We start from the raw sequence: 25287 nt of genomic DNA on the forward strand, positions 1-25287 counted from the left end.
CCAGTCCGCGCCTGTGCTGAGCCCGCGGGGCCCGGGGCCCCTTCGAACCGCTCTGGGCGGGGCGGGAGGCGAAGGCGGCCCTGGCCGGCGCTCGCTGGTTGGGTTCGTGGCTCAGGCCTAGTGGGGACCCGCACCCCACGTTTGGGGCCTCCGCAATATGCGGACGCCACGTCGGCGTTGTCACTGACCGGACCGGAACCCAGGCTTGAGAAGCGCGAGTTGTGGGGGCCGCGTCTCGTGGGGGGCGGGGGGTACGACGAGGGTGACTGGGTAGAGAGGTTAGCCAGGGTTAGAAAAAAATGGCTGAATTAGAAATATGAAAGGCGTTCTTGCCGGGCCTCAGAGGCTGGGAGTGGGGGTAGGATTCCAACCTAGAGTAGTAAATTAACGTTTATTTCTTCACACACCCACCGGCAGGTAAAGACTGGCTCCTGGTAGCCTTGGTGCTAAAAATACTGGGCTTTCTTTGGATCACCTGCCGAGATTTGTTCCTCACCTTCATCCTGAGAAGATGGCTGAGAGGGTGCTTGAGGGGGAAGGGGGAACTAGAGGTACAGCCTGTGGTAGATAGGGATTCACAATGCCGACTGGGCTCTGGTGTTAAAAAGGCTGACCTCTGGGGTCTCAACGCACTTGTCTGAAAAATGAGACCCAGGCACCGCCACTGAGCCTGGAACTCATTCAGTGGGGAAGGACCAGGCGATTTGTTCTGCTGGACAGCAGGAAATTCGAATCTATTATAACTGGGCCAAGAGACTGGCTGCACCACATTGTAGTAAAAGCAACCAACAGGTTAAGCGCAATGTAAGGAGGAGATCTTGTACAGGAACTGTTGGGTCCATTCCCAGTTTTTTCTTATTAAGGGGGATGCAGCCAGCCTCTGACACCCAGACAGCTCAGAGACCTCCCTGGAGAACTGTCCATCCGTTCATCTAGAGCAGATAGTGGGTGTTTGAGTGCCAGGCCCTGATTTGATGCTGAGGATACAGCTGTAAATAAGACAGCTGAAGCCTTTTACTCCATAAAGCTGATTTTTGGTGGCGGAGACATAATTGCAAGTTGAAGTAAATGCTGGGAGAAGAACAAGGGACTGGGTTAGAAAACAGGAGCCATTCATTCTTTAGGTGGAGCCAGCAGGAAAAATGTCTTTGAGGAGTTGACGTTGGAATTGAAGTCAAGAGAATGAGGAGATAGCATTGGGAAAAGGAAGGCAGAGACATTCCAAATCAAAAACAGCTTGCACCAAGGTCCTGAGAAAGGTAAGCTGTGAATGTGACAAGGAGCTAGGGAGAAAACAAACAAACAGTATGGCCAAAATGCGGAGCCTGGGAAAGAGAACCAGGATGATATGGGGAGGTGGGCGGGGACCAAGACGTGTAAGACTGTGTCTAGGTTGGAGACCTGTTATTAAACCATTGAAGGGTTTTATGCAGAAGGCTAATGTATTCTGATCTTTTACTGTGTTAAGAATAAATTGGGGGGGTACTCTTTTGCCCCCTTCTGATGCCTATGTCAGAAGCTTTCTCTATCTCCTTTATACTTTAATAAAACTTTATTACACACACACACACAAAAAAGAATAAATTGGGTAGGTGACAGGCAAAAATGAAAGCAAGGAGACAATTAGACTCTTATGGCAGCCCTGGCCCAAACTAATGGTGGTTTGGACCAAACTGATGGTCACACTAAGATCAGTAGTTGAAAGATGCTATTTTGGACATGGACATCAATAGGATGGATGTGGGGGAGGCAATGGAGAAATCAAAGAGAACTTTCAAGTTTTCGGCTGGAGTAAGTGAGTGACCAGTGCCTCATTTATTGGATAGGGTAGCCTGGAGGAAAGGGACTACAAGTCAGGCAGGCACGTCAAGAATTCTGTGTTCATGTTGAGTTTGAGATGCCATCAGAGATCCAGTTCAATTGTCCAGTCACTACACACCCAGAAGAGAGGCCTGGGCTGGAGGTCAGGCTTTGAGAGACATCATTTTAAAGATGATAAGTGCCTTGGGATCTGAGGGAGTCACCTAGGCCAAAGAGGTAGATGCAGAAGAGGTTGGGGTTTAAGAGAGACCCAGAGGAGTCCGAAGAGCCAGAGCAAAAAAGAAGACTGAAAAAGACTTCTTTTTCAGAAGGCTGGGGAAGCGAAAGGAGAACCAGAGAACGCTATATCCCAGAGACTGACAAAGCAGTGTTTCCAGAAAAGAGTGGTCAGCTGTGGTAGATGCTGCTCACAGATCAGATAAAATGAAGAAAGGGAAGGAGCCTTTGATTCTGGCAACATGAAAGTTGTTGGTGCACATGATAAGGGCAGTGTTCCTGGAGTGGTGGGGTGGCTGCCAGACCATGGTAGAGCTGTCGTGTTTGGACAGCTTATCCAACAGGGAACACAGAACTGGGAGAGATCTAGAAGGAATGTGGAATCATAGGAGGCTTTGGCAGAGAATGCTGGATGACCCTAACAGCCATTCTCCCCCATTTCCTTTATTATAGACTTTCCAGTTCTAGCTGGCCACATAGCTTCCTTGAATAAAAGCAAGTTTCTAGGACTCCCTCAGGGCTCTGCATGAACACACGACTCAGTTCTAGCCAACAGGAAGTAAATGGAGGTGACCATGTGCAATACAGGATAAGTAGCCTTAAAGGGAGGTGGTGTGCTGTCCTCAGCCATTGTTTTCTCCTGCCCAGTGGAATATGTTCGCAGGCTTATTCATTGCTGAAGTGGAAGCCATGTGTTGAGGATGTTAGAGTAACAAGTTTTTGGGTTTCTGATGTTTAGGGATCTGCTGTATCTACTCTGGGCTACCTACTTCATCCTTTGTTTTCCAGTGCTTATAGCCATATCTAATTTTAATTTTTGTTAGGATATAAAGGGTTTTGTTAAAATATGGAAAGGACTAGAACAGCCTTGCAGAGTGATAGGAATGATGCAGGAGAGATGGCAGGAGTGATGGTTCGGAAGAAGCGGTAGAAGGAGATGGGATGTGGGCAGGAATGGTGCTGTCCCCTCTGGAAAGGGATGCCCCCACTGTTATTAAGGGGGATGTGGAGGCAGAGAATATGTTTCCAGTGAAAGTTGGGAGTGGAAAGGTGATCATCCACACCTGATGATTTCTGCTTAACCTTGGATGATGAAGAAGGGCATGAGCCTAGAACAAGGAGAGAGTAAAGTCAACTTTGTGAATCATGGACCCGATGATGTTAGAGGTCCTGCCAGCCTAAGCAGCCTCAGAGACAGCTGCTTCCTGGCACAGTTGGCCACACTGCTGCAGGGCATGAAGGGGTTGAGGGAAGTGCCCACAAAGCCAGCAAGGCCACCACCCCTCCCCCACCAGGCCTCACTGACAGTTACTGTGACACTCGCCTGCCATTCCCAGCTGCCCTTTGAGACCCACCAAGCTTTACCTGACCCAATTTTACAATAATTTGTTGTGGCTTTCAGAGAGCATCAGGGACACTCAAAACAGAGCAGGCCCATTTTCTTTTCCTTTTTTAAAAACTAAAAGGAATCACAGTGGTTATCATTTTGAAATGTACAGAAATATCAAATCACTATGTTGTGCACCAAGAACTGACAGTGTTGTAGGTCAATTATATACTTCAAAAGCAAACTCAGAGAAAAAGGAGATCAGATTTGTGGTTACCAGAGGTGGGGCCTGGGGAGGAGGGGGAATTGGATGAAGATTGTCAAAAGGTACAAACTTCTAGTTGTGAGATAAAGTACTAGGAATGTAATTAACACTGCTGTATGTTACATTTGAAAGTCGTTCAGAGAGTAAATCCTGAGTTCTCATCACAAGGAAAAAAATTTTATTTTGTATCTCTTAATGTATGAGTTGATGGTTGTTCACTAAACTTATTGTGGTAATCATTTTATAATATTTGCAGATAAAATCATTTTACCATATACTTTGAACTTATACAGTGCCATATGTCAGTTACATCTCAATAGAACTGAAAGAAGGAAAAAAAAGTACCATGTAACCTAAAGCAGAAGAATGGAGATATGGACAGTCCCAACTCATAAAAGGGCTGTATTATAAACAGTGATTTAATTTCCGGGCTAGCCCCTAGAACTGTAATTGCCAAGAATATAACTGAATTATTGCACCTACTGCAAGCCTGAGGTATAGATTATGGGAACAGAAAATAGTACAAGGAGGGGTAAAAGAAAGAAGCTGAGAGTATTTTCTTCTTCTGGACCTGGAGTGACTATAAAATTTAAATGGAGGAACTTGGCTTTACCATCCTCTGACTTCCTCCTTTAACCCCACTCCTCCCCCGCCCCCCCCCCCCTTCCCAGTCTGGTCCTTGTCCCAGTGCTGCTTTTGCTCACCCTGGGCTCCACTCTAGCACTTCTGTGTGTGTGTGTACAAGACAAAGAGGTGGAGGATAAAGGGAAACACCTTGAATATAAGAGGGACTTGGTGTCCAAGTGTTTCTAATTCTCAGCCTCTTGATCTTGAGCAAAATATTTTCCGTCTCTGAGCCCTACTTTTCTTATTTGTGAAGTCAAGGTAGTAGAACCCACCTCACAAGCTTATAGTAAGAATCAAATGAAATAATGTTTGTAAAGCATCCTATAAGCTAGAAGAAACTCTGTTTTCTGGGAAAGATGCCTTATTAGGGCCAGACGACCAAGGATCCTCACTTTAGTCAGGATGTTTTGGTTGGAAGTGACAAAACCCTACCCAAACTAGCTTAGGCCAAAGGAGGGAAAATTATTAGAAGGATAGTCAAGTCATTCACAAAATCAAAAGAAGAACTTGAAACCAGATTGATTCTGGATACTAGGGGCTGATCATGCGGGATACACAGACCAGGAGCCCTTTTCTCTCTGTCTCTCCTAGTGCACAGAGCTTGCCCCATGTTGCAGATGTGACTCCAAATAACTCTACACTCTAGGAATCCCAAGGAAGGCCTCTAACTGGCCAAACTCTGGTCATGTGCCCACTCTTGAGCCAATCACTGTGGCAAGGGAGAGAGGTTTCCCTACTTCCACCAGGTATAGGTCAACATGTCCATCCCTGTGGTCAGTAGAGCAACATCTTTGCCAAAGAAGAGGTGGTGGGTACAGGACCAGGATAATTCGTGGCAGAGTTTTATAGTATACATATGCCTGGTGTTCCTTAGGCCCTAAGCAGTCACTGAAAGGTTTTAGGCAAAATAGTAACATTATTACACTTGTGCTTTTAGAAGATCCGTAAGGCTGCAGTAGGATTGGAGGGAGCAAAATATTAAAATAGGTAAGAAGGAACCTGTACAGTAGTCCAAAAAATTGATAATGAGGAAATGGTAAGAGGTGAACAGATTCAAAATATATTTAGGTGGTAGAACTGAGGGGTGGCTAATAGGATGGTGACTAATAGGATTCTGGCTGCATGGACAGTCATGCTATTTACTGAGACCAGGAATCCAAGTGACTGTGTGTTTGGTGAGGGGGTCACAACTTGGACCTCTTCCATTTGAGAGATCTCTGGATAGAGAAAAGATGTTCAGATTGCTGTTTGAAGTTCAGGAGAGACATCTAAGCAACATTACATATTTGAGAGCTGTATTAATCAGAACTTGTGTTCGGTTCCTGTAACATCAACCCAACCACACTGCTTTAACTAAATGGTATTTGTTGCTCTTTGCTGCTCTATTGAAAACTCTGATATAACGCCAAGTTTGAAGGTAAGCAGAGCAAGACTGGTCATTCAGGGCCAGGTCTGCCCTGTCGGTTTGCTCTGGCTCTCCTTACTGGGAAACTTGCATCCTCAGAGTCAGCTGTGGTCATACAATGGCTGCTGCAACTCCAGCTTCCCACCTGCATTCCACATATGCAGGAGAAAGAGCAGAAAGGATGAAGGAGCAGCGCCAGTGTTAAGGAAAGCAACCTTTCCCCAGAAATCCCCACTGCCTGCTGCTTATGACTCATTGGCCAAGTCTGGTCACATGGCAGTCCTTAGCTCCAAGAGAGGCTGGGAAATGTAATTTAAAAAAATAAGTCCTGAGCCTGTTTAACAGAAAGAAAAGGAGAATGGTTCTTGAGAGAGCGGCACAGAGATGGTGATGAATAACTGTGAAAGTAGAGGAAATTACCCTGGGACTGGGAGTTGAGAAGGGAGAATAACCGAGGCCGAATCCCGATGAACATGGAGACAACCAGAAAGAGAAAAAGAAGAGGGATTAATTAACCTGAAAAAGAGCAGTCAGCAAGGCAGGTGCAAAGCCAGAAGGGTGGTATGTATACAAGTCGAGGGAAATGAGGGTTTCAGGAAGGAAGGAGTGGCCCCCAGTTTCCAGTGATGCAAGGAGGACTGCAAGACAAGGCTGAGGAGTAACCACAGGGTCGGTAGCTTCACAGAGCTGGGTTAGTGGAGTAGTTGAGTCAAAAGTGGGCTGGAGACTAAATGAGGTTCAGGGTGAGATCGTTAGCTGGAAGATGATGAGGGTAAGAGGCTGAGGGAGAGGTTTGTTTGGATTTTTTAAGAAGAGAGAGACTTGAAGATGTTTAAATGATGCAGGAAAGACAGTAGAAGAGAGATTGAAGAGTCTGAAGGAAAAGAGATGATGCTTGCTGGAGAAGGTGGGAGGGACTGGGATTCAGGACAAGTGGGCAACCAAAAACTGGAGGACAGATGGGGCTCCATGGAGACAAGAGGATGGGGGGATAGCTGAGTGGGATGCAGATGTTTGTGGGTTTAGTGGGGGTCCCTGAGTGAAAGCAGCCTTTTTTTTTTTTTCCTTCTGAAAACAGGAGAAATAGGTCACCTGTTAAAAGAAAGTGGCTGTTTGGTGGGATCCAGGGATTTTTAGAGAAACTTAGTAGAAAATGAGAGAAGCTTTTGAGGAAGGCAGGCAGGAAGGTTTGAGGGTAGTGAACCAGAGTCAGAGTCACAGCTCAAATGAGACAGCCTTCATCCGTCCTCAGCGACTGGGGTATGTCCCGGTGTAGAGAGCAGAGACAGGAGAATTGATCAAAGTTTGGAGGGAGTTGCTGGAAAGGCACAACAGAAAACAATGGTACAGAGGGTCGAAGACAATCGAAGAGAAAGCACTGAAATGTTGTATCAGGAGTTGTGGGTGTTGGGGGAGAGAAGTGATAGCTGGAAGGGCCAGTAGGTGGAGAGAAAGGAGAAGATGGGAGTGGAGCTGGAGGGCCCTCATTGACTGCAAAAGACAGGAGTGGTGGCTCGAGGCTACGGTCAGACAGAGGGAGGTATCCACTCAGAGGGAGGTATCCACTGGAGGGAATGATTGCGCTGGAATGAAGGAATCAGTGACCCTTGGAGTGAGGACGTCAGGATCAAGTATGGCAGGACTCAGGTGAGTTGGGCACTAACATCTTTCACTCTGAGCTGTCTTGAATTAAGGTTGCCTTTCTTGAAAAGATCAGGGAGCCATGGAGAAAGGTTAACAGAAAAAGTAATTTCTTAGCCTGTCACCCAATGCCTACCCAAATATCTTTTTTAAAGAATTTGTAAATTTCCAAGGGCTTCTTACTCCTATATGCAACTGCCACCTTGGCTGTGGGTCTTCTCTCCTCAGACAGTATCCCTACCAGACTAGAGATTTGTGGTAGGAACACAGTGGAGCATACTTTAATGATGGAGGCCAGGATTGTCATAGATGATGGTGACTAGGAGTCCTGCCTATCTCACCTTGGTTGTCCAACCTATAAACTGAGGGTGGGAGAAAGGGGACAGTTGTTTAGTAGGTAACCTCCCAGGGCCCTTCCAGCCTTGACTGCCTGTGAGTCAACCCTACTGTAATTTCTCCAAATGGGAGAAGACAGTTTTGCCAAAGCAGGAAGGTCCAGATGTTGCCAGTAAGACGTCAGAGGGAGAGTGCCAATCAGCGAGATTAAGAGCAAGATCAACCCCAGCTTTGCCCCTGAAAGCTGTCCACTAGGGGAACTGTGGACTGTGTGCAAATGTGAAAATCACTTGACAGTGAAGAATGGTTCCTTCTGAAATAATCTCATGTGAACTGACTTTCACAAGGCTGTGCATTTGTAAAACAACGTGGAAGGGTAGGCTCAGAGTGAGTCACTCACCCCATAAGACATAGAACCAGAACTGTTAGCTTTATGTCCAGACCTTTCTGTCTCAATCTTCCACCCCAGTCCTGGAGAGTCATGATCACATGGATTTGGGGATTCACTGAGACCTGGGACCCCTATGCTCAGGGTCTGCCAGGAGGGACCCTTGATAGGAACCCCAGGGAAGGGGACAAACAGGCACCTGCCCCACCTGCCTGAAGCAGAGCAGAGCAGAGGTGGATGCTGTACCCATCACAAGCGCTTCTGCCTGGCCGGCCGCCTCACAGCTCTGGGGACTTTCCCCTGGTTCCCTGGGAGAAGCTGGCTGTCCCTGGGGAGCAGTGCGTGCTCGCTGCTGCCACGTGCTCACACTGCCATCTAGGGGCAGCCAGCTGAACTGACTTTACGAACCACTGCTCTGTGTGTTGGGGCAGGAGAAAAGGGCTTTCTGTCGGGTCTGATGCTGCTTCCTTCTGGGGCACTAGTTCTCCTGGCTCCCCTCTCCTCGTTACCCACTCAGACAGGGCCATGCACCTCCTCCTCTGAGTATCCGGATCTCTCTTCCCTGTAAGTGTTTCTTCTCTTCCCTGCTTCCACCGTCTCCACAGGCTCTCTGAGGTTTCTGTTGCTCATGTGACTTTAGATACCTTCCATGCACTGGCCACACTTCATGTTTATCACCAGACTTGCCCTCTCTCATGAGCCCCAGCCCCAATCTAGAAAGAGGATTTGATTCCATGCTCCCCTCCCCCCAGGCCTTGAGAAGTTCATGTCACTGAACATTGTGCAGAGGCTCAACAAGCCTGGTCCCCATAACCACATCTGAGCAGGTCCTTGTAACCACGGCTTTGACCACAGGCCTTCTTCACACTAGGTGATCCAGTCTGTCACCTCTAGTTCAGGGGTGGCTGCACAGCAAGCCCTTCAGGACCCAGTGTTGGAATCTTCCCTTCAGGACCTAGTGTTGGGATCTGTTGAATTGCTTCTAGCCAAAGGAAGCTGCCTCACCCAGAGTTCTTAGACCCAGAGCTCGCCAAACCCTCTTACCTCATTTCTGGACAAGTGATGAGTGATCCTGACTCTGGCCTCCCCATGGGGGTCAGATGAAGCCAGAGTTCAGTTTGAGTTCAATTTCTCCCTCCACCCTGTCCTGCTTCCCTTACTTCCTGCAAACAGGTCTCTGGATCAGCTTCTGTTTCCGGTGCACTCGGCCACAGCACATGTTATCACCGCAACTCAGAACTTCTGCCCATTCCCTTTGTGTGAGAATACAGAAGGAAGAAACCAGCCAGCCCCATCACTCAGCCAGGTCCTTCAGAAGAATGGGCCTGGATGTTCCCATGTCACCAGCTTCCAGAGAGTCACTCACACTCTGGCCCTGGTGTCTCCCTTTGTTTCTCCTGCTCCAGCTACTTCTGGCCAACTGGTCCCCAGTTTCCTTGGGGGGGGCTCTGCCTGCTGCTCTCTGAGTCTTCAGCCCTTGCCCTCTTCCTTTTTCAGAGAGGCACATTTGTGTACCCCAAGAGTGAGAAGCTGATTGCCTTGGTTAACTGTCACCCTCTACATCACTTCTTGGACAAAACTTTTGTGCTAGTTTTGCAGGTTGGTCTGCCTTGCATACCTGACCAGTCCATGGGGTCCTAACTCAGAGTCCAGGACCCACCCCTGGTCCAGCCACTCTGTCCAGGACAGTTTTGGGGTACAGAGCTCTATTGAGGGGACTCCAGTGGAGCTGCTGCGTGAGAGCCCCAGGAGAGGGCAGTGATGCATGGCAAATGAGTGCATAGTGTCTCTCTGGTGTGCTGCTAGGGCTGCTGACTCAGATAAAAATGAACAAAGTTAGATCTCCACATTAGCATTTGTAACCAGTCTGAGTATGAGTATGCAGATCCGGTTTTGTGATGATTATAGTCTTATTGGTCAATTTTTAAAGGTGTTTAAAACATTTATGAGACTGAATCATCAGAATTGGGAAGAGTGTCATTGATTACACTTAACTTCAAATGTTCAGGGCAATATACTTTGTTAAAATTATAAAAGGTCAATTTGTTAACTGTGAGAATTTGTTGTTATTTAGTCGCTAAGTCATGTCTGATTCTTTGTGACCCCATGGACTGAAGCATGCTAGGCTTCCCTGTCCTTCACTGCCTCCCATATTTTGCTCAGAAAAGTCCTTCACTACCTCCGGGATTTTGAGCAAAATCCCGGAGGCAGTGAAGGACAGGGAAGCCTGACATGCGACAGTCCTTGTGGTTGCAAAGAGTCAGACATAGTATATGAATATTTAAAGAAATGTTAACTGTTTCAGTTTTCCCATGTTGCATGTGAGACAATGTGTGGAGCTGGCTGTGTTTCTCTGTGTACACAGAGTTCCTTGGGCTTTAAAGAGTAAGCTGTGGGGAGCCCAAGGGGTGCTGAGGGTCCGTTCAGGGAGCAGGACACTCACTGTCTGTGCACCTGCGGGTGAGAAGGTGTCTGTCCAGTGCTCTGCCCCACGGCCCAGCTGAGGCCAGTGAAAGGGGCTGACCCTGTGCGCTAGGGTAAGGGATTCACTGCTGGTGCCCCCCAGCCCTCACCCAACACAGGCCTGAAGTTGATTCAAGGTTCTTTTGAATCATGAATGTTGGGGAAGAGATGAGTGCCAGATCAGGGCAGCTGAGGTCTCTGCCTGGCGGGCTTGTCAAAGGCTTCCTGCTTGAAAGGGCAAGCCGCACAGCCCACCCCAGGAGCTGGCTATGTCTTTAGGCCCAGCTCCCCAGTCCCTCCGGCCCCCAGGGCCCTGGCCGCCTCCTCCTCTTGAGTGTGGGCGGTGCCAGGATAAAGGCCTGGCAGCAGACTAGTCTTCTCTCCCCGTAAACAGGCACAATCAGAAAGGGCACAGGGAAGGCCCAGTGCCAGCTGGATCCACTGACAGGCAGAGCAGCTCTCCCAAGTGCTTGTCTGAATTTGCATTCCTCCCCAGGCCTCCACTACCCTTGCAGGCCCGTTGGGCTTCCCCAGCCATACTGATTCTATACAATTTAATGTGCCCTGAGCTTTATGCCACATCTATAACCCTCTCTGAGGGGCTGAGGGTGAGGGCGCAAAAAACTTTTGGTCAGTAAATCAGATACAGAGGTTTACTAAGTAGATAGGATAATGCTGTTTTTATTACTTTATTAAAAAATATTTAATTAGTTAATACATTCACATGTATTAAAGTTCTAAAGGGCTTTGAAACGGACCCTTCTTTTCTTCTCACCTGTGTCCCCAGCCACCAGTACCCTATTCCTCGAGGCAAATACTGTTACTGGTTGTTCATGTATTTTCCTATCAGTATGTTATAGAAGACACTGTTGGTTGAGTCCTCAAATCCATTCTGTTTTCTTTTTCTAGGGATAGAGTCACCAAAATTTGGCAAGCTATAAACCCATCCATGAGAAAGACTACATTCTCCCAGCCACTCTTACAGGTAAGTATAAGCATACCTCACTTTATTGAGCTTTGCTTTGTTTATGTGTGTGTGTGTTTACACATTAAAGGTTTGTAGTAATTCTTCATCAAGCAAGTTTGTAGGCACCATTTTTTTCAACAGTATTTGTTCACTTTGTGTCTCTGTGTCACATTTTGGTAATTCTCATAATATTTTAAACTTTCATCATTCTTAATTTTGCTATGGCGATCTGTGATCAGTTATCTCTGATGCTACTATTGCATAAAGATTATGACTTGCAGAAGGCTCGGATGATAGCGTTTTTAGCAACAAACTTTTAAAATTAAGGTATGTACATTATTTTCTTAGACATAATACTATTGAACACTTAACAAATTACAGTATAGTGTAAACATTACTTTTATATGCACTGGGAAACCAAAAAAATTCATATGACTGGCTTTTTTTTAAATTTTGCTTTTATTTACTTTATTGCAGTAATCTGAAACTGAACCCATGATATCTCCGAGGAATGCATGTGCAGCCCTTAATCCTGGCCTGGATGTGAGCAAAAGTGATATGTGCTTCCTCTAGGTCATACTTTAAGGGAAAGAAGTACGTTTAGCCTTTGACAAAATTCAACATCCTTTCATGATAGGATTAAGTATGATTAAGTATGGAAGGATCTGTTCCATACAAACAGATTAAATATGGAAGCATTGTTCCTCAACATAACAAAGGCCATATGTGATAAACCCACAGCTAACATCATACTCAATGGTGTAAAGTTAAAAACCTTTCCTCCTAGGATCAGGAATAAGACAAGGATGCCCACTACCACCATTTTTATTCAACATAGGACTGGAGGTCTTAGTCATATCAATTAGGCAGGAAAAAATCAATAAATAAAAGACATCCAATCAAAATTTCATCAAAATGAAATGTTTACAGATCACATGATATAGAGAACTCTGAAGGCCACCCCAAAACTGCTAGAACTAATAAATGAATTTAGTAAAGTTGCAGATATAAAATCAATATATAAAAATCAATTGCATTTCTATACACTAACAAGCTATCTGAAAGAGCAAGAAAGCAATCTAAGCTTTCTAAGTTAATAGATAGCTAAGTTAATAGACATCTATCACTGGAGAAGGAAATGGCAACCCAATCCACTATTCTTACCTGGAAAATCCCATGGACAGAGGTGCTTGGCAGGCTATAGTTCATGGGGTCACAAAGAGTCAGACACAACTGAGTGACTGAGCACACAGTAGACATCTATAAGCACATTCCACACAACAGCTACAGAATACCTTCTTCTCAAGTGCCTAGGAAACGCTCTGGGCACTTATTTGGCTGCATCATGTCTTAGTTGCAGCACATGGCATGCAGGCTTAGATTCTCTGTGGCATGTGGGATCTTAGTTCCCCAACCAGAAATCAAACTCATAGCCCCTGCATTGCAAGGTGGATTCTTAGCCATTGGACCAGGGAAGTCTCCCTAAAAAACATTCTTAAGTATAGACCATATGTTAGGCAATCACATAAATCTTTAAAAATTAAAATAATTGAAACCATACAAAAGCTTATTCTCTGATCACAGTGGAATGAAGTTAGAAATCATTAACAGAAGGAAATTTGAGGAATTCACAATTATGTGGATATTACGCTTCCCTGGTAGCTTGGACAATAAAGAATCTGCCTGCAGTACAGGAGACCTGGGTTGGGAAGATCCCCTGGAGGGGAATGGCAACCCACTCCAGTATTCTTGCCTGGAAAATCCCATGAACAGAGGAGCCTGGTGGGTCTCATGGGTCCATGGGGTCTCAAAGAGTCAGACATGCCTGAGTGACTAGCACACAAACAACATACTCCTAAATAATTAAAAGGTCAAAGATGAAATCAAAAAGGATATTAGGAAATATTTTGAGATGAATGAAAACAAAAACACCACATACCAAAGTTTATGCAACCAACACAGTGCTTAGATGGAAAATTATAGCTGTAACCATCTATATTTTAAAAAAAGGAAGATCACAAATCAATAAGCTAACCTTGTACCTCAAGATACTAAAAAAGAAAAGCAAACTAAACCCAACACAAACAGAAGGAAGGAAATAATAGAGATTAGTGCCAAAATAAATGAAATTAAAACGTAGAAAAAAATGTAAAGAGGAAATCAACAAAACCAAAAGCTGATTCTTTAAAAGGATCAACAAAATTGATAAATCTTTAGCTAGACTAGTAAAAAAAAAAAAAAGACTCAGTTTATTAAAATCATCAATAAAAAGGGCCATTATTTTATTTTTAGAAATAAAAAAGATTATAGCAAAAAAGAAAGCAATCTCACAATAGCATCCAAATAATTAAATAAATAAAATATTTAGGAATAAACTGAACCAAGGAGGTAAAAGACCTGTACACTGAGAACTATGAGACACTGATGAAAGAGACTAAAGAAGATACAAGAAATAAAAAGGGAAGGAAAAGAAGACACAAATAAATGGAAAGATATTCCATGTTCCTGGATTGGAAGAACTAATATTGTGAAAATGTCCATCCTACCCAAAGGAATTTACAGACTCAGTGCAATCCCTATCAAATTTCTAATGGCATTTTTAGGAAACCTTTTAGGGAAACCTATCCTAAAACCCTAAATAGCCAAAGAAATCCTAAAAAAGAACAAATCTAGAGGCATCACACTTCCTGATTTTCCACTATAGGGAATGTTTTATGCAAAGATGGGCACAATTAGAGACAGAAATGGTATGGACCTAACAGAAGCAGAGATATTAAGAAGACGTAGCAAGAATACACAGAAGAACTATACAAAAAAGATCTTCATGACCCAGATAACCACGATGGTGTGATCACTCACCTAGAGCCAGACATCCTGGAGTGTGAAGTCAATTGGGCCTTAGGAAGCATCACTACGAACAAAGCTAGTGGAGGTGATGGAATTCCAGCTGAGCTATTTAAAATCTTAAAAGATGATGCTCTGAACGTGCTGCACTCAATATGCCAGTAAATTTGGAAAACTCAGCAGTGGCCACAGGACTGGAAAAGGTCAGTTTTCATTCCAGTCCCAAAGAAAGACAATGCCAAAGAATGCTCAAACTACCACACAGTTGCACTTATCTCACATGCTAGCAAAATAATGCTCAAAATTCTCCAAGCCAGGCTTCAACAGTGTGTGAACTTCCAGATGTTCAAACTGGATTTAGAAAAGGCAGAGGAACCAGAGATCAAATTGCCAACATCTGTTGGATCATTGAAAAAGCAAGAGTGTTCCAGAAAAACATCTGCTTTATTGACTATGCTAAAGCCTTTGGCTGTGGTGATCACAACAAACTGTGGGAAATTCTTCAAGAGATGGAAATACCAGACCACCTGACCTGCCTCCTGAGAAATCTATATGCAGGTCAAGAAGCAACAGTTAGAACTGGACATGGAACAACAGACTAGTTCCAGATCAGGAAAGGAGTACGTCAAGGCTGTATATTGTTGCCCTGCTTATTTAACTTATATGCAGAGTACATCATGTGAAATGCCAGGCTAGATGAAGCACAAGCTGGAATCAAGATTGCTGGGAGAAATATCAATAACCTCAGATATGCAGATGACACCACCCTTATGGCAGAAAGCGTAGAGGAACTAAAGAGCCTCTTGATCAAAGTGAAAAAGGAAGGTGAAAAAGTTGGCTTAAGCTCAACATTCAGAAAACTAAGATCATGGCATCTTGTCCCATCACTTCATGGGAAATAAATGGGGAAACAGTGGAAACAGTGGCTGACTTTATTTTTGGGGGCTCCAAAATCACTGCAGATGGTGACTGCAGCCATGAAATTAAAAGACGCTTGCTCCTTGCAAGCAAAGCTATGACCAACCTAGACAGCACATTAAGCATTAGAGACATTACTGTGCCAACAAAGGTCAGTCTATTCAAAGCTTTGGTTTTTCCATTAGTCATGTATGGATGCAAGAGCTGAACTATAAAGAAAGCTGAGAGCCAAAGAATTGCTGCTTTTGGACTGTGGTGTTGGAGAAGACTCTTTAGAGTCCCTTGGACAGCAAGGAGATCCAACCAATCCATCCTAAAGGAAATCAGTCCTGAATATTCATTGGAAGGACTGATGTTGAAACTGAAACTCCAATACTTTGGCCACCTGATGAGAAGAACTGACTCATTGGAAAAGACCCTGATGCTGGGAAAGATTGAAGGCGGGAGGAGAAGGGGATGACAGAGGATGAGATGGTTGGATGTCATCACCGACTCAAATGGACATGATTTTGAGTAAGCTCCAGAAGTTGGTGATGGACAGGGAAGCCTGGCGTGCTGCAGTCCATGGGGTCCCCAAGAATCGGACATGACTGAGCGACTGAACTGATGGACTGAATGTTTGTTGTGATCCACACAAAGGCTTTCACGTAGTCAATGAAAAGGAAAGATGTTTTTCTGGAATTCCCTTGCTTTCTCTATGATCCAATGGATGTTGGCAATTTGATCTCTGGTTCCTTTGCCTCTTCTAAACCTAGCTTGTACATCTGGAAGTCCTCAGTTTACATATTGCTGAAGCCTAGCTTGAAGGATTTTGAGCATAAAATGAGTTCAATTGTACAATAGTTTGAACATACTTTGGCACTGCCCTTTTTTAGGATCAGAATAAAACTGACCTTTTCCAGTCCTGTGGCCATGAGCAAAAGGTTTCATAGCCCCAGCTCTGGGGGCTTAATTCAGAGCTCTTTTGTCTCCATCAAAATGTTGGTACTGACCTGTTTGGGGTCCTGTAGCATCATATTTCTGTAACTCTGTTTTACCCCATAAAGTGAGGAGTAGGATCAAGATTTTAACTCATTGAGTCTATGCTGGGAGTATTTTGAGTAGGAGATGGAACCAGCATGTCTTGCTGGATGTAGAGAGTAGTTTGAGGTGTTATCTGTTGGAAAGAAGCTCTGCCAGGAGAGGAATTTCCAGGGACCTGGCCTCTGCCTCTGGCTACTCCATGACCTCTCCCATTCTAAGTATGGCTGGACCAGCCCTGAGCTTGTACTTGTTTAATGAGAAACTTCTCTCATCAACTCTTTGGTTCCTTTGAAACAAGAAAGATAGGATAAGTGCTCATTTCTTTTTTTTTCTTTCCCAGGTTTTAAAATGAATTAATTTTCTAGTATCATCCAAAGACTTTTTTAATTTTTATTTTTTTAGATTTAAAAAATTTTTAAAGGATTGTTTTGAACTTATGAATTTAAACATATCTTATATGTTTTAATCCATCTTAACTAAAGATGCTCATGTTGTCTCATCTTTTGTAAGAAAGAACCCTTCATGGTAGATCTTGTAGATCTTTCTTTCTACAAGCCTTTGGTGGTTTGGGGGCACTTGCTTGATAACTGATATGACAAGATATTCCAGGTCATCTTGTACACATTCTCTGCCCTAAGCTTGTAATCAGCCATTTCTCCAATGTTGGAAGATGACAGTGTGGACTTATCTGACTCTTAGAAGAGATTCTTCATGTTTCTGGACTGAACAACATAGTAATTAGGGCATGGGTGTCTCTTGTCTAACTCTCAAACAGATACTCTGTTCAAGGCTTAAGATATAGATGGGGAAAATTCCTTATACTTCTCTAACATGTCACAGTTGTTTCTCAGTTTAAGGCAGTGGTTTTCCACCTTGCTGCATACTAGAACCACGTAGGAATCTTTTTTTAAAAATACTGGATCCATCCTGGATGCACACCCAGAGGTTCTGGTTTAACTGGACTAGGATGTGACCTGGGCATTCGTTTTAAAAGTGTGAAGCAACTGGATGGTGCACAACCCTGGCTGCACAGTTTAACATTCCATATGTGTTTCTACACTTTACTTCGTATGTATGAAGCTTTAAACATTACTGTTGGGCAATCTTAAAATTTTATGTAAATTGTGTGCTACTGAGTATAGCCTTGGGAAGCTTGATTTTTACCTAAGGTTGTTTTTATGCATCCCAGTTGATACTTACACCCCTGGTTCATTCATCCCAACTATTATATTAACAGCTTATTAAAACCTTACTTCCACACCATCATTTTCTGCTCTCTTTCACTGAAAAATTCATGAGCAGTTAGTTGTTCAGGTCAAAGATCTTGGAGTCATCCTTGACTCCTCTTTTTTTTTTTTTATAATGTCCCAAATTTATTCATTTGGAAATCCCCTTAGCTCCATCTTCAAGCTTCAAATGTATCTGACAATTTCTCACCACCTCTACTGCTACCACCAGCTTCCAGTGATCATTATCTTTTGCTTGGATTATTGCAGTAGCATCCTAAGTGGTCTCCATGGCTCATCTTCTATAATTGATCATTGCAACGCAATCAGAATAATCTAAGTCAGATCATTCCTCTTCTCAAAACCCTCCAATAGATTCCCATCTCTCAGTAAAATTCAGAAGTTTTACCATGGTCTGCCAGAACATGGTGTACATTTCCACCATCTATCTCACCACCTTCTCATCTTGTTACCAAGGCCAAGGTCATACTGCTTGCCTCATGCCAGGCCAATAAATCGAGAGAGGGATTGTTGGGGCAAGGAATAGCAACTTTATTCAGAAAGCCAGCAGACTAAGAAGATGGTGAACTAGTGTCCTGAAAACTGTATTACCTGAGTTAGAATTTGGGGCTTCTAAAAGGAAAGGCAGGTGGCTGGTTGTTGCATATTTTTTGATGCAGGGATCCTTTATGATTGCCACAGTCCACATGGGTGTGGTTACAGTGTTCCTGTAAACCTCCAAGAAGACAGTTGCTATTTCCTGTTCTTCAACTTTTTAAAAGTCAGAGCCTTGAGATTGGACTATTCTGTGTTTTTCAGGCTATAGGCAACACTCGTTCACAAAGGTGCAGCACCAGCGTGACTAAGCACGGGCAAAGAGCACAGGAGTTGGAGCTGAAGCAGTAGATCCAATAATGAGTCAGGGTTTTTTTTCTCTCTCAGACAGTCTCATCTACCTCTGCCCCCTCATTTATGTTGTTATAGCCACACTTGCTTTCTTTTTATTTCTTGACTATAACAATCCCATCCCCACCTTTGGGCCTTTGGATTTGCTGTTTCCTCATCGATGTGAGAAGGGTAATGCTTTTAAGAAATCAGTGTATTGAGGAAGAGAATGAAGAACCAGGTAAATAAAGCAGGCTCTCCCGTTTTCCCATGCCTATGTACTTTCCCTCTGAGGTTCAGAGACTTGATCCTATCTGAAATGAGCTCCTTACTACCCTGTCTACCTACCCAAATCTTCTCCACCCTAAAGTTTCAGTTCCAGCCCAGGCTTCCACTACATCCATGTCCATGCCATCCTGACCCTTGCCATCCAAAAACTATTTTACAAAAATCATCAGAGATTACCAGAGGCAGTCTGGTTCTGGGTAAATTCTCTTTTAAGGTGTGAGGGCTGGCCTTCTAGACTTGATGCTAAATTCTTTGAAGATGATTCTCAACCTTGGTTGCATATTGGAGTAATCCAGGAGCTTTCAAAATGTTTTGTCTGTGTCTCACCCCGGGATTCTGATTTAATGGGCCTGGGTGTGTGGCCAGGGCATCAGAATCTTTCCAACCTCCTCAGGCAATTCTATCGTGCAAACGTTTAGAGAACCATCAGCTTTCCTGCAAGGACTCTCTCTCTCTGCAGGTAGTTTAAATTATTATGGATTCTTGATTAGTTTATAAAATAAAAGAAAAGGGAACATGCTACTGCTTGTCAAAGGCTGCTGAAGCTTCAAGCCTGAAATGCACAGATATTAACAGGTTTGATCTGTAGGGTCCTTTAGATTCTTGCTTCTCAAAATGTGGTCCATGGGTCAGTAGAACATCAACATCACCAGGAGCTTGTTAGAGGTGTGAAAACTCAAGCTCCACCCCCCCAATCTTGAGAACTGTGAAACTTTCAGTACAAATGATTTTGTCCAGTCCCCATATTAGGAGACCTGAACAAAACTATGTTCCCTAGCATAGTTTTTAGCACTCAAGGTTGTTTCTTGGGGAGACCCAGCCCCCTGAGTCCTTGCCTGGGGAAGCTCAAGGCTGTCAAAAGAATTTACCCATTGCTCCAGCCAAACATCTGACCGTAGGCCTCTGACCTACATTTTCTTTTTTTCAGTTGATGTATATTTTATTTTTTTAAACTTTTCATTTTATATTGGGGTATAGCTGACTAACAGCATTGTGATGTTTTCAGGTGGACAGCAAACGGACTCCATTTTCTTCCTTTTGCTTTTTTTGACCTCCCTTTTCTTAGAGCATTTACTTTAAAAAAAAGAAAAAAAAAACCCTCACAACTGTAAATGCTGTCTCTGTCCCTTTAAGATGTGTATGTTATCTCCTGAAACCCAGGAGTATTTTCCTTAAGGACCTGTGAGCATCCCTCTGAAATGTCCTCAGCAAGACAGATAGGGCTCCATCTTCCAGTCTCTGTGGAAGGATGGAAATCTAACCTGCTGAACGAGCCAGTTAGCAGAGACAGCCTGATCACAGTGATCAGTCCCCCCACCTGCCGTTTGTAATTTTCCACCACTTTGACTTTGTTCAAATCCTGGCTCATCTCCCCTCCCACTCCTTCATCTTCCCTTTAAAATTCCAGTCACCTTTGTGCACAGCCTGGCTGAATTCAGTTCTATACTGAAGCCTCTGCCCTAACTGTGGGGGTTACCAAGTAAACTCCATCTACACTGCCTTTAACTAGTGTTTGGCTTTTCTCTAACCATCTTCATTTAACAAGATCTTTAGGTGATTTGCATGTATACAAAAGTTGGAGAAGTACCATTTCATATTTATCATTCCCTCAATGACTTCTAATAAACAGCCCTCAATGACAGATAGGAATTATTATGCCCATTCTGTGATTAAGAGATGAAGGTCAGAGCTTTGCTTAAAGTCACACTAAGTTAAACTAGAACTTGAGCTCACCTCGTAACTCAGTCCAGTGCTCTTTCCATAATGCCATGCTGATTGGGGAGAGAAGGCACAATGCATGTGAGGACCCAGGAGTGAAACAGCTGATGAAGAAGATCACGGGAAGGTTCCTCTCCAGGCATCCATTTCAGCGACATGTTGCAGGCTCTGCTTTTCTTTGGTTGTAGAACTGTTTTCAGAATCAAGTGTCTTCTAGGCACCAAAGAATTCTCATCTGGAAAATCCTATCATTAGCTGGAGTCCCAGGGATCACAGCTAGTAGGGGTGAGTCACTGTGTTGACCCTCTTCAAGTACTGAGGAGCGCTGCCTCCAAGAAGCCCAGCACCTCATGGGCTAGTGCGCACACCATACAGCCACCACATGAAGTCAGACCCAGTCCTGGTCTTAGTCCTGAACTAGCCACCCCTTCTCACTGTACGCTCAGTGCCAACATGCCTACCTTCCCAGCTTTACGTCCACCCTCCATCTTCGTTTCTTGCTTTCCCGGATAAGCACTAACTCCCTTCCTCCTGGCCAGCTTGGCCCCTTGGGTAAATTCAGTAGTTCCCCCTTATCCATGGTTTTGCTTTCCACCCTTTCAGCTGCCTGAAGTGAACTGCCCTCTGAAAATATTAAATGGAAAATTCCAGAAAAAAAAATTCTTAAGTTTTAAATCGCACACCGTTCTGAGTAGCATGATGAAATTTTGTGCTGCTCCGCTGTCCTGCGTGGGATCCACAACCATCAACATCATCTGCTTCTGGCATCCAAACCCCAACACTGTCATGGCTCAGTGACCCAGGATCACCTGAAGCAGGTAGACGATCCTCCTTCTTTCTTACTGTCAGGTCAGCGGTCACCTTACCCTACAATGCCTACGTCATTCACCTCACTTCATCTCAGCACATACCATCTCACATCATCACAAGGAGGATAAGTATAGTACATGAAGATATTTTGAGACCACAGCCACATAACTTTTATCACAGTATAATGTTATAATTTTTCCATTTTATTATTGTTTTTAATCTCTTGTCTAATTTATACTTTATAATAGGTATGCATGTATAGGAAAAAACACAATATACATAGGGTTCAGCGTCTTCCATGTTTTCAGGCATCCAGAGGGGTTCCTGGAACATATACATGTAGAGAGGGACCACTGTACTCCTCTTCTCTGGACTCCGGTCCCTGCCTTCCTACTCCTGGGCTGGTTTGTGCCCTGAGCAGACTCCCTAGGGCACAGTCCCCTTCAGGCTCTTGTGGACATCATATTTACTCACACAACAACATTTCAAACATAACAAACTAATGAATTAAGTTACATTTCATCTTCTCTGTCCTTTTTCCCCTTCAGTTACCAAATTGGGCTAAAAGAGCATCAATAAGAAAGCAACTACCAATTTTAAATGCCAATTCATTTCTCTAGAAAAGACAGCAAAATCACTCACATGAACGACAGGATGAACTTTTCTGGTCATTTGGAAACCTCTTAGATCATTAGAACTAGAGGAACTCCTTTACCAACCATACCCCATACACATGCAGAGTACTGATTGTTCACATTCAGGTGTCTTTGGCACCAATGATTTAATAAATTCAGCCATTATTATGGTAAATATTTTTATTGTTAGTTTTATCAGAAATGTGTATATATGGACAATTTTTGATGCTTAATTTTATTAGAACCAGAACCATGCTTTCTAGAAGATTGTTTCTTCTAGAAAATCAAATCTCCAAGATTAGAATGGAAGACAATGAGAAAATAGATTTCACTTTATTATTTACCTTTATCAAGTCATCCAAAGCACATGAATTCTTTTATGTATTACTTTAACATTATAAAATAAATCATTATTACTGTGAAAACATGAGCCAAAAACCTTGCATCTTTTTTTTTTTAAAACCTTGTATCTTTAATCTTCAAGTCAATCATCAACTTTTCTAAGATTTTTAAAGACATGAAAATAAAAATCATTTCAAATAATAGCACTCAAACACCATGTACATTTGTGATGAAGTGTAACAGTCAACTTTAAGCCTCAGATTTTCCAGGTTTTAGCTGAAATAAGCCTTATTAGCGTCTTAGATTTTTATCAGTTTTGTTTGGGGACTTATTAGACCTTATTTTGCCTTATTAGACCTATACAGAGTACAATATTAAAATATGTTAATGGTCTATACTGAGAATATGGCATAATAGATGGGTTTATAACTCCTTAGGGACAGCAGTTGACCCACAACACATCCTGCAAACACAGGTGAGAGCCCTTGTTATCCCTGAGCTGGGCAGTTTCACACAATCATTTTTCCACTGAGGCTGAAGTCTGTGGTTTGATCTTCCTAGCAGCTTCCAGAACAGAAGTCAGGTTTACTTTGTCTCCAAATTCTTTTTCTCGGTGCTCGAGAAGAATGCCCTAAAAGGAAACAAGAGGGTACGTCAGTCCTTACTCTGAGAAACTCATGAGACAGACTCTTGAGCGCCAGCTGTCCATTAAGCCCTATGCTTGGGGCAGCAAGGAACAGAGATCCAAATCAGGCTGGGCTCTGCCCTTGAGAAGTGCCATCTTTTGGGGAAGGTGGATCAGGAAGACTCCCTCGAAATAATCTGGACCGTATATGCAGCACTTTGGCAGCAGGAAGTCAGGAGTGATTAATGTAACAGGGCGATCAAGGAAGGCTTCACAGACACTACAACGTGGACGGTGAAGGGAGAGGTGCAGGTAAAAGGACATTCCAGGCAGAAGAGAACAGAATGAGCTTGCCCAGAAAAGCCTGATGGTATGGAAGTGGAACTCCGAGGTCAGACCTTGATGGGCACTCAGTGACGACCTGAAAAGGGTGACCCTCTCTTCAGTGTACCTATAAGTCTTAGTGCATTTAGTGAGGCGTAATGCGCTAAGACACAGTATGCCCTAAAGTACCCTAAAGTGGTAAAAAAGATAAAACAATATGCTGAGATCAGCATCAAGGAAGCCTTGTTAGAGAGTTCTCTGACACTAATAAATTAAACTCAGATTGAATTTGAAAAGTAAACACTTACAGTTTTACATGTTCTTTGTACCATTATTCATAAAGACTTTAAAAAAAAAAAGTACCACCACCCCGTGGGAAGGGTGATGTCCTTCCACTACAGGGAAGGAGATCAGGAAATTAAATTATATTTACTTGCTCATCAGAGCAGTTTGCAGACATTAGAAACACAGGAAGAACATATATTGACATGAGGAAATGTTCACGATATACTGTTAAGTTAAAAAAGAACATCTAATTTAGAAAGATATCATTTTCTAAAAAAAATAAAAGGCCCCTCAGCTCAGCTCTGTTCTAACAAGTTGACCCTGGTAACTGAGCTGTCCCCATCTTCTCCATTTTCAGATTTCCTACGTTGAAAACACATTATTTTAAAAGTAAGTATGCTTTAAAGATTATTACAGAGAAAATCCCTACTGAGTGGCACTTGGCACAGTGGAACTGCAAAAACTCTGCTCTCAAGAAACACGGAGGTGAGTCCTGAAGCTGGGCCAGCCTGGTCAACCTTCCACCTGGAAGGAAGAAGGCAGGAGCTCCAAGGGCACTAACAAAGTCAAACAACGCACCTAGCAACATCAGAGCGAGCCAGCCAGGCTTAGGGAGCCTGTGAGCACCAGCTGAGTCACTGCCAGGCAAGAGGAGGCTGGCAGGGGAGCCGGGCCCTGCCCTGGGGGCTGAGAGGCAGAGATAGCAAGAGAAGGAATCCTAGGAGTCCAGAGTGGGGAGAGGCTGAAGGATCCTAAGGAAGTGGCCTGCCCAAGTGCAAGGGTACTGGAAGGGATCTTTGGGAACCATCTGCAAGGAGGAGCTATGGGCAAGGGAAGGGCGGCGTCTCTGCTGCAGGAGAGATTCATTTCCTCTGTACCACATACTAGCTGTGTATCTTTGGCTGCGTTATTTCATACGCCCATTCTCTTACATGTAGATGAGAACAAAAATACCGACTACCCCAGACTGACTGCAGAGAGGACATGAGATCATGTAGAGGAGCACCTGGCACAAGGTAGGTACTCAATGGCAGTCCCCGTCACTAAGACACGCTGATACATTTACCGGAAAGTTAGCAAACAGGTTTATGTTATACCAGACACCAGATCATGCTCGATTCTCAGATAAGCAATTGCAGATACCAAGGTTAAAAAGAAAAAGACATGAAATACAGCTTAAAATTGAATGCTTTCTGGAGAAATATTGTCTGATATCCCTTATGTGGAATCTAAAAAGAAACGATACAAAGGAACTTACTTACTAAACAGAAAGAGACTCACAGACTTAGAGAATGAACTTATGGTTGTGCAGGTGGGGGGATGGGCGGAAGGAATAATTAGGGAGTTTGGGATCAACATGTACACACTGATATATTTTAAATGGATAACGAACAAGGACCTACTATATAGCATATAGAACTCTGCTCAATGTTACGTGGTAGCCTGGATGGAAGGGGAGTTTGGAGGAGAATGTATATATGTGTATGTATGGCTGAATCCTTTTGCTGTTCACCTGAAACTATTAATATCACAACACTGTTTGTTCATGCTTTCGAACTGTGGTGTTGAAGACTCTTGAGAATCCCTCGGAATGCGAGGAGATCAAACCAGTCAATCCTAAAGGGAATAAATCCTGAATATTCATTGGAAGGACTGATGCTGAAGCTGAAGCTCCAATACTTTGGACACCTGATCCGAAGAGCCCACTCATTGGAAAACACCCTGATGCTGGGAAAGATAGAAGGCAGGAGGAGAAGGGGACAACAGAGGATGAGATGGTTGGACAGCACCACCAACTGAATGGGCATGGTTTAAGCAAGCTCTGGGAAATGGTGAAGGACACAGAGGCCTGGTGTGCTGGAGTCCATGTGGTCACAAAGAGATACGATTGATCGACTATACTACTT

General features: G+C 43.7%; 1 protein-coding gene and 1 long non-coding RNA gene across 11 annotated transcripts in view; one reads left to right on the forward strand and one right to left on the reverse strand.

Annotated features, from left to right (window-relative positions):
* LOC122446272 lies at positions 1-24995 on the forward strand. 4 transcript variants are annotated; one of them, XR_006270835.1, is made up of 6 exons: positions 1-221; positions 1125-1259; positions 11399-11474; positions 23739-23866; positions 24319-24396; positions 24952-24995. It is a non-coding gene; the product is annotated as an uncharacterized LOC122446272 (long non-coding RNA). The 4 variants fall into 4 exon arrangements; XR_006270834.1 differs by having other exon boundaries at positions 2-218; XR_006270836.1 differs by lacking the exon at positions 1-221 and adding an exon at positions 11934-12050 and having other exon boundaries at positions 263-1259.
* Positions 21970-25287, reverse strand: part of PRXL2A (peroxiredoxin like 2A) — an 18746-nt gene continuing 15428 nt past the window's right edge. For all 7 annotated transcript variants that reach the window (XM_043476238.1, XM_043476236.1, XM_043476239.1 and 4 more), the window contains one exon: positions 21970-22777. In XM_043476238.1, coding sequence (XP_043332173.1) covers positions 22664-22777 — 114 coding nt within the window. In that variant the 3' untranslated portion in view covers positions 21970-22663. The remainder of the gene's footprint in view (positions 22778-25287) is intronic.

Source organism: Cervus canadensis, chromosome 8 (assembly GCF_019320065.1).
Source record: "Cervus canadensis isolate Bull #8, Minnesota chromosome 8, ASM1932006v1, whole genome shotgun sequence".
NCBI lineage: Eukaryota > Metazoa > Chordata > Mammalia > Artiodactyla > Cervidae > Cervus > Cervus canadensis.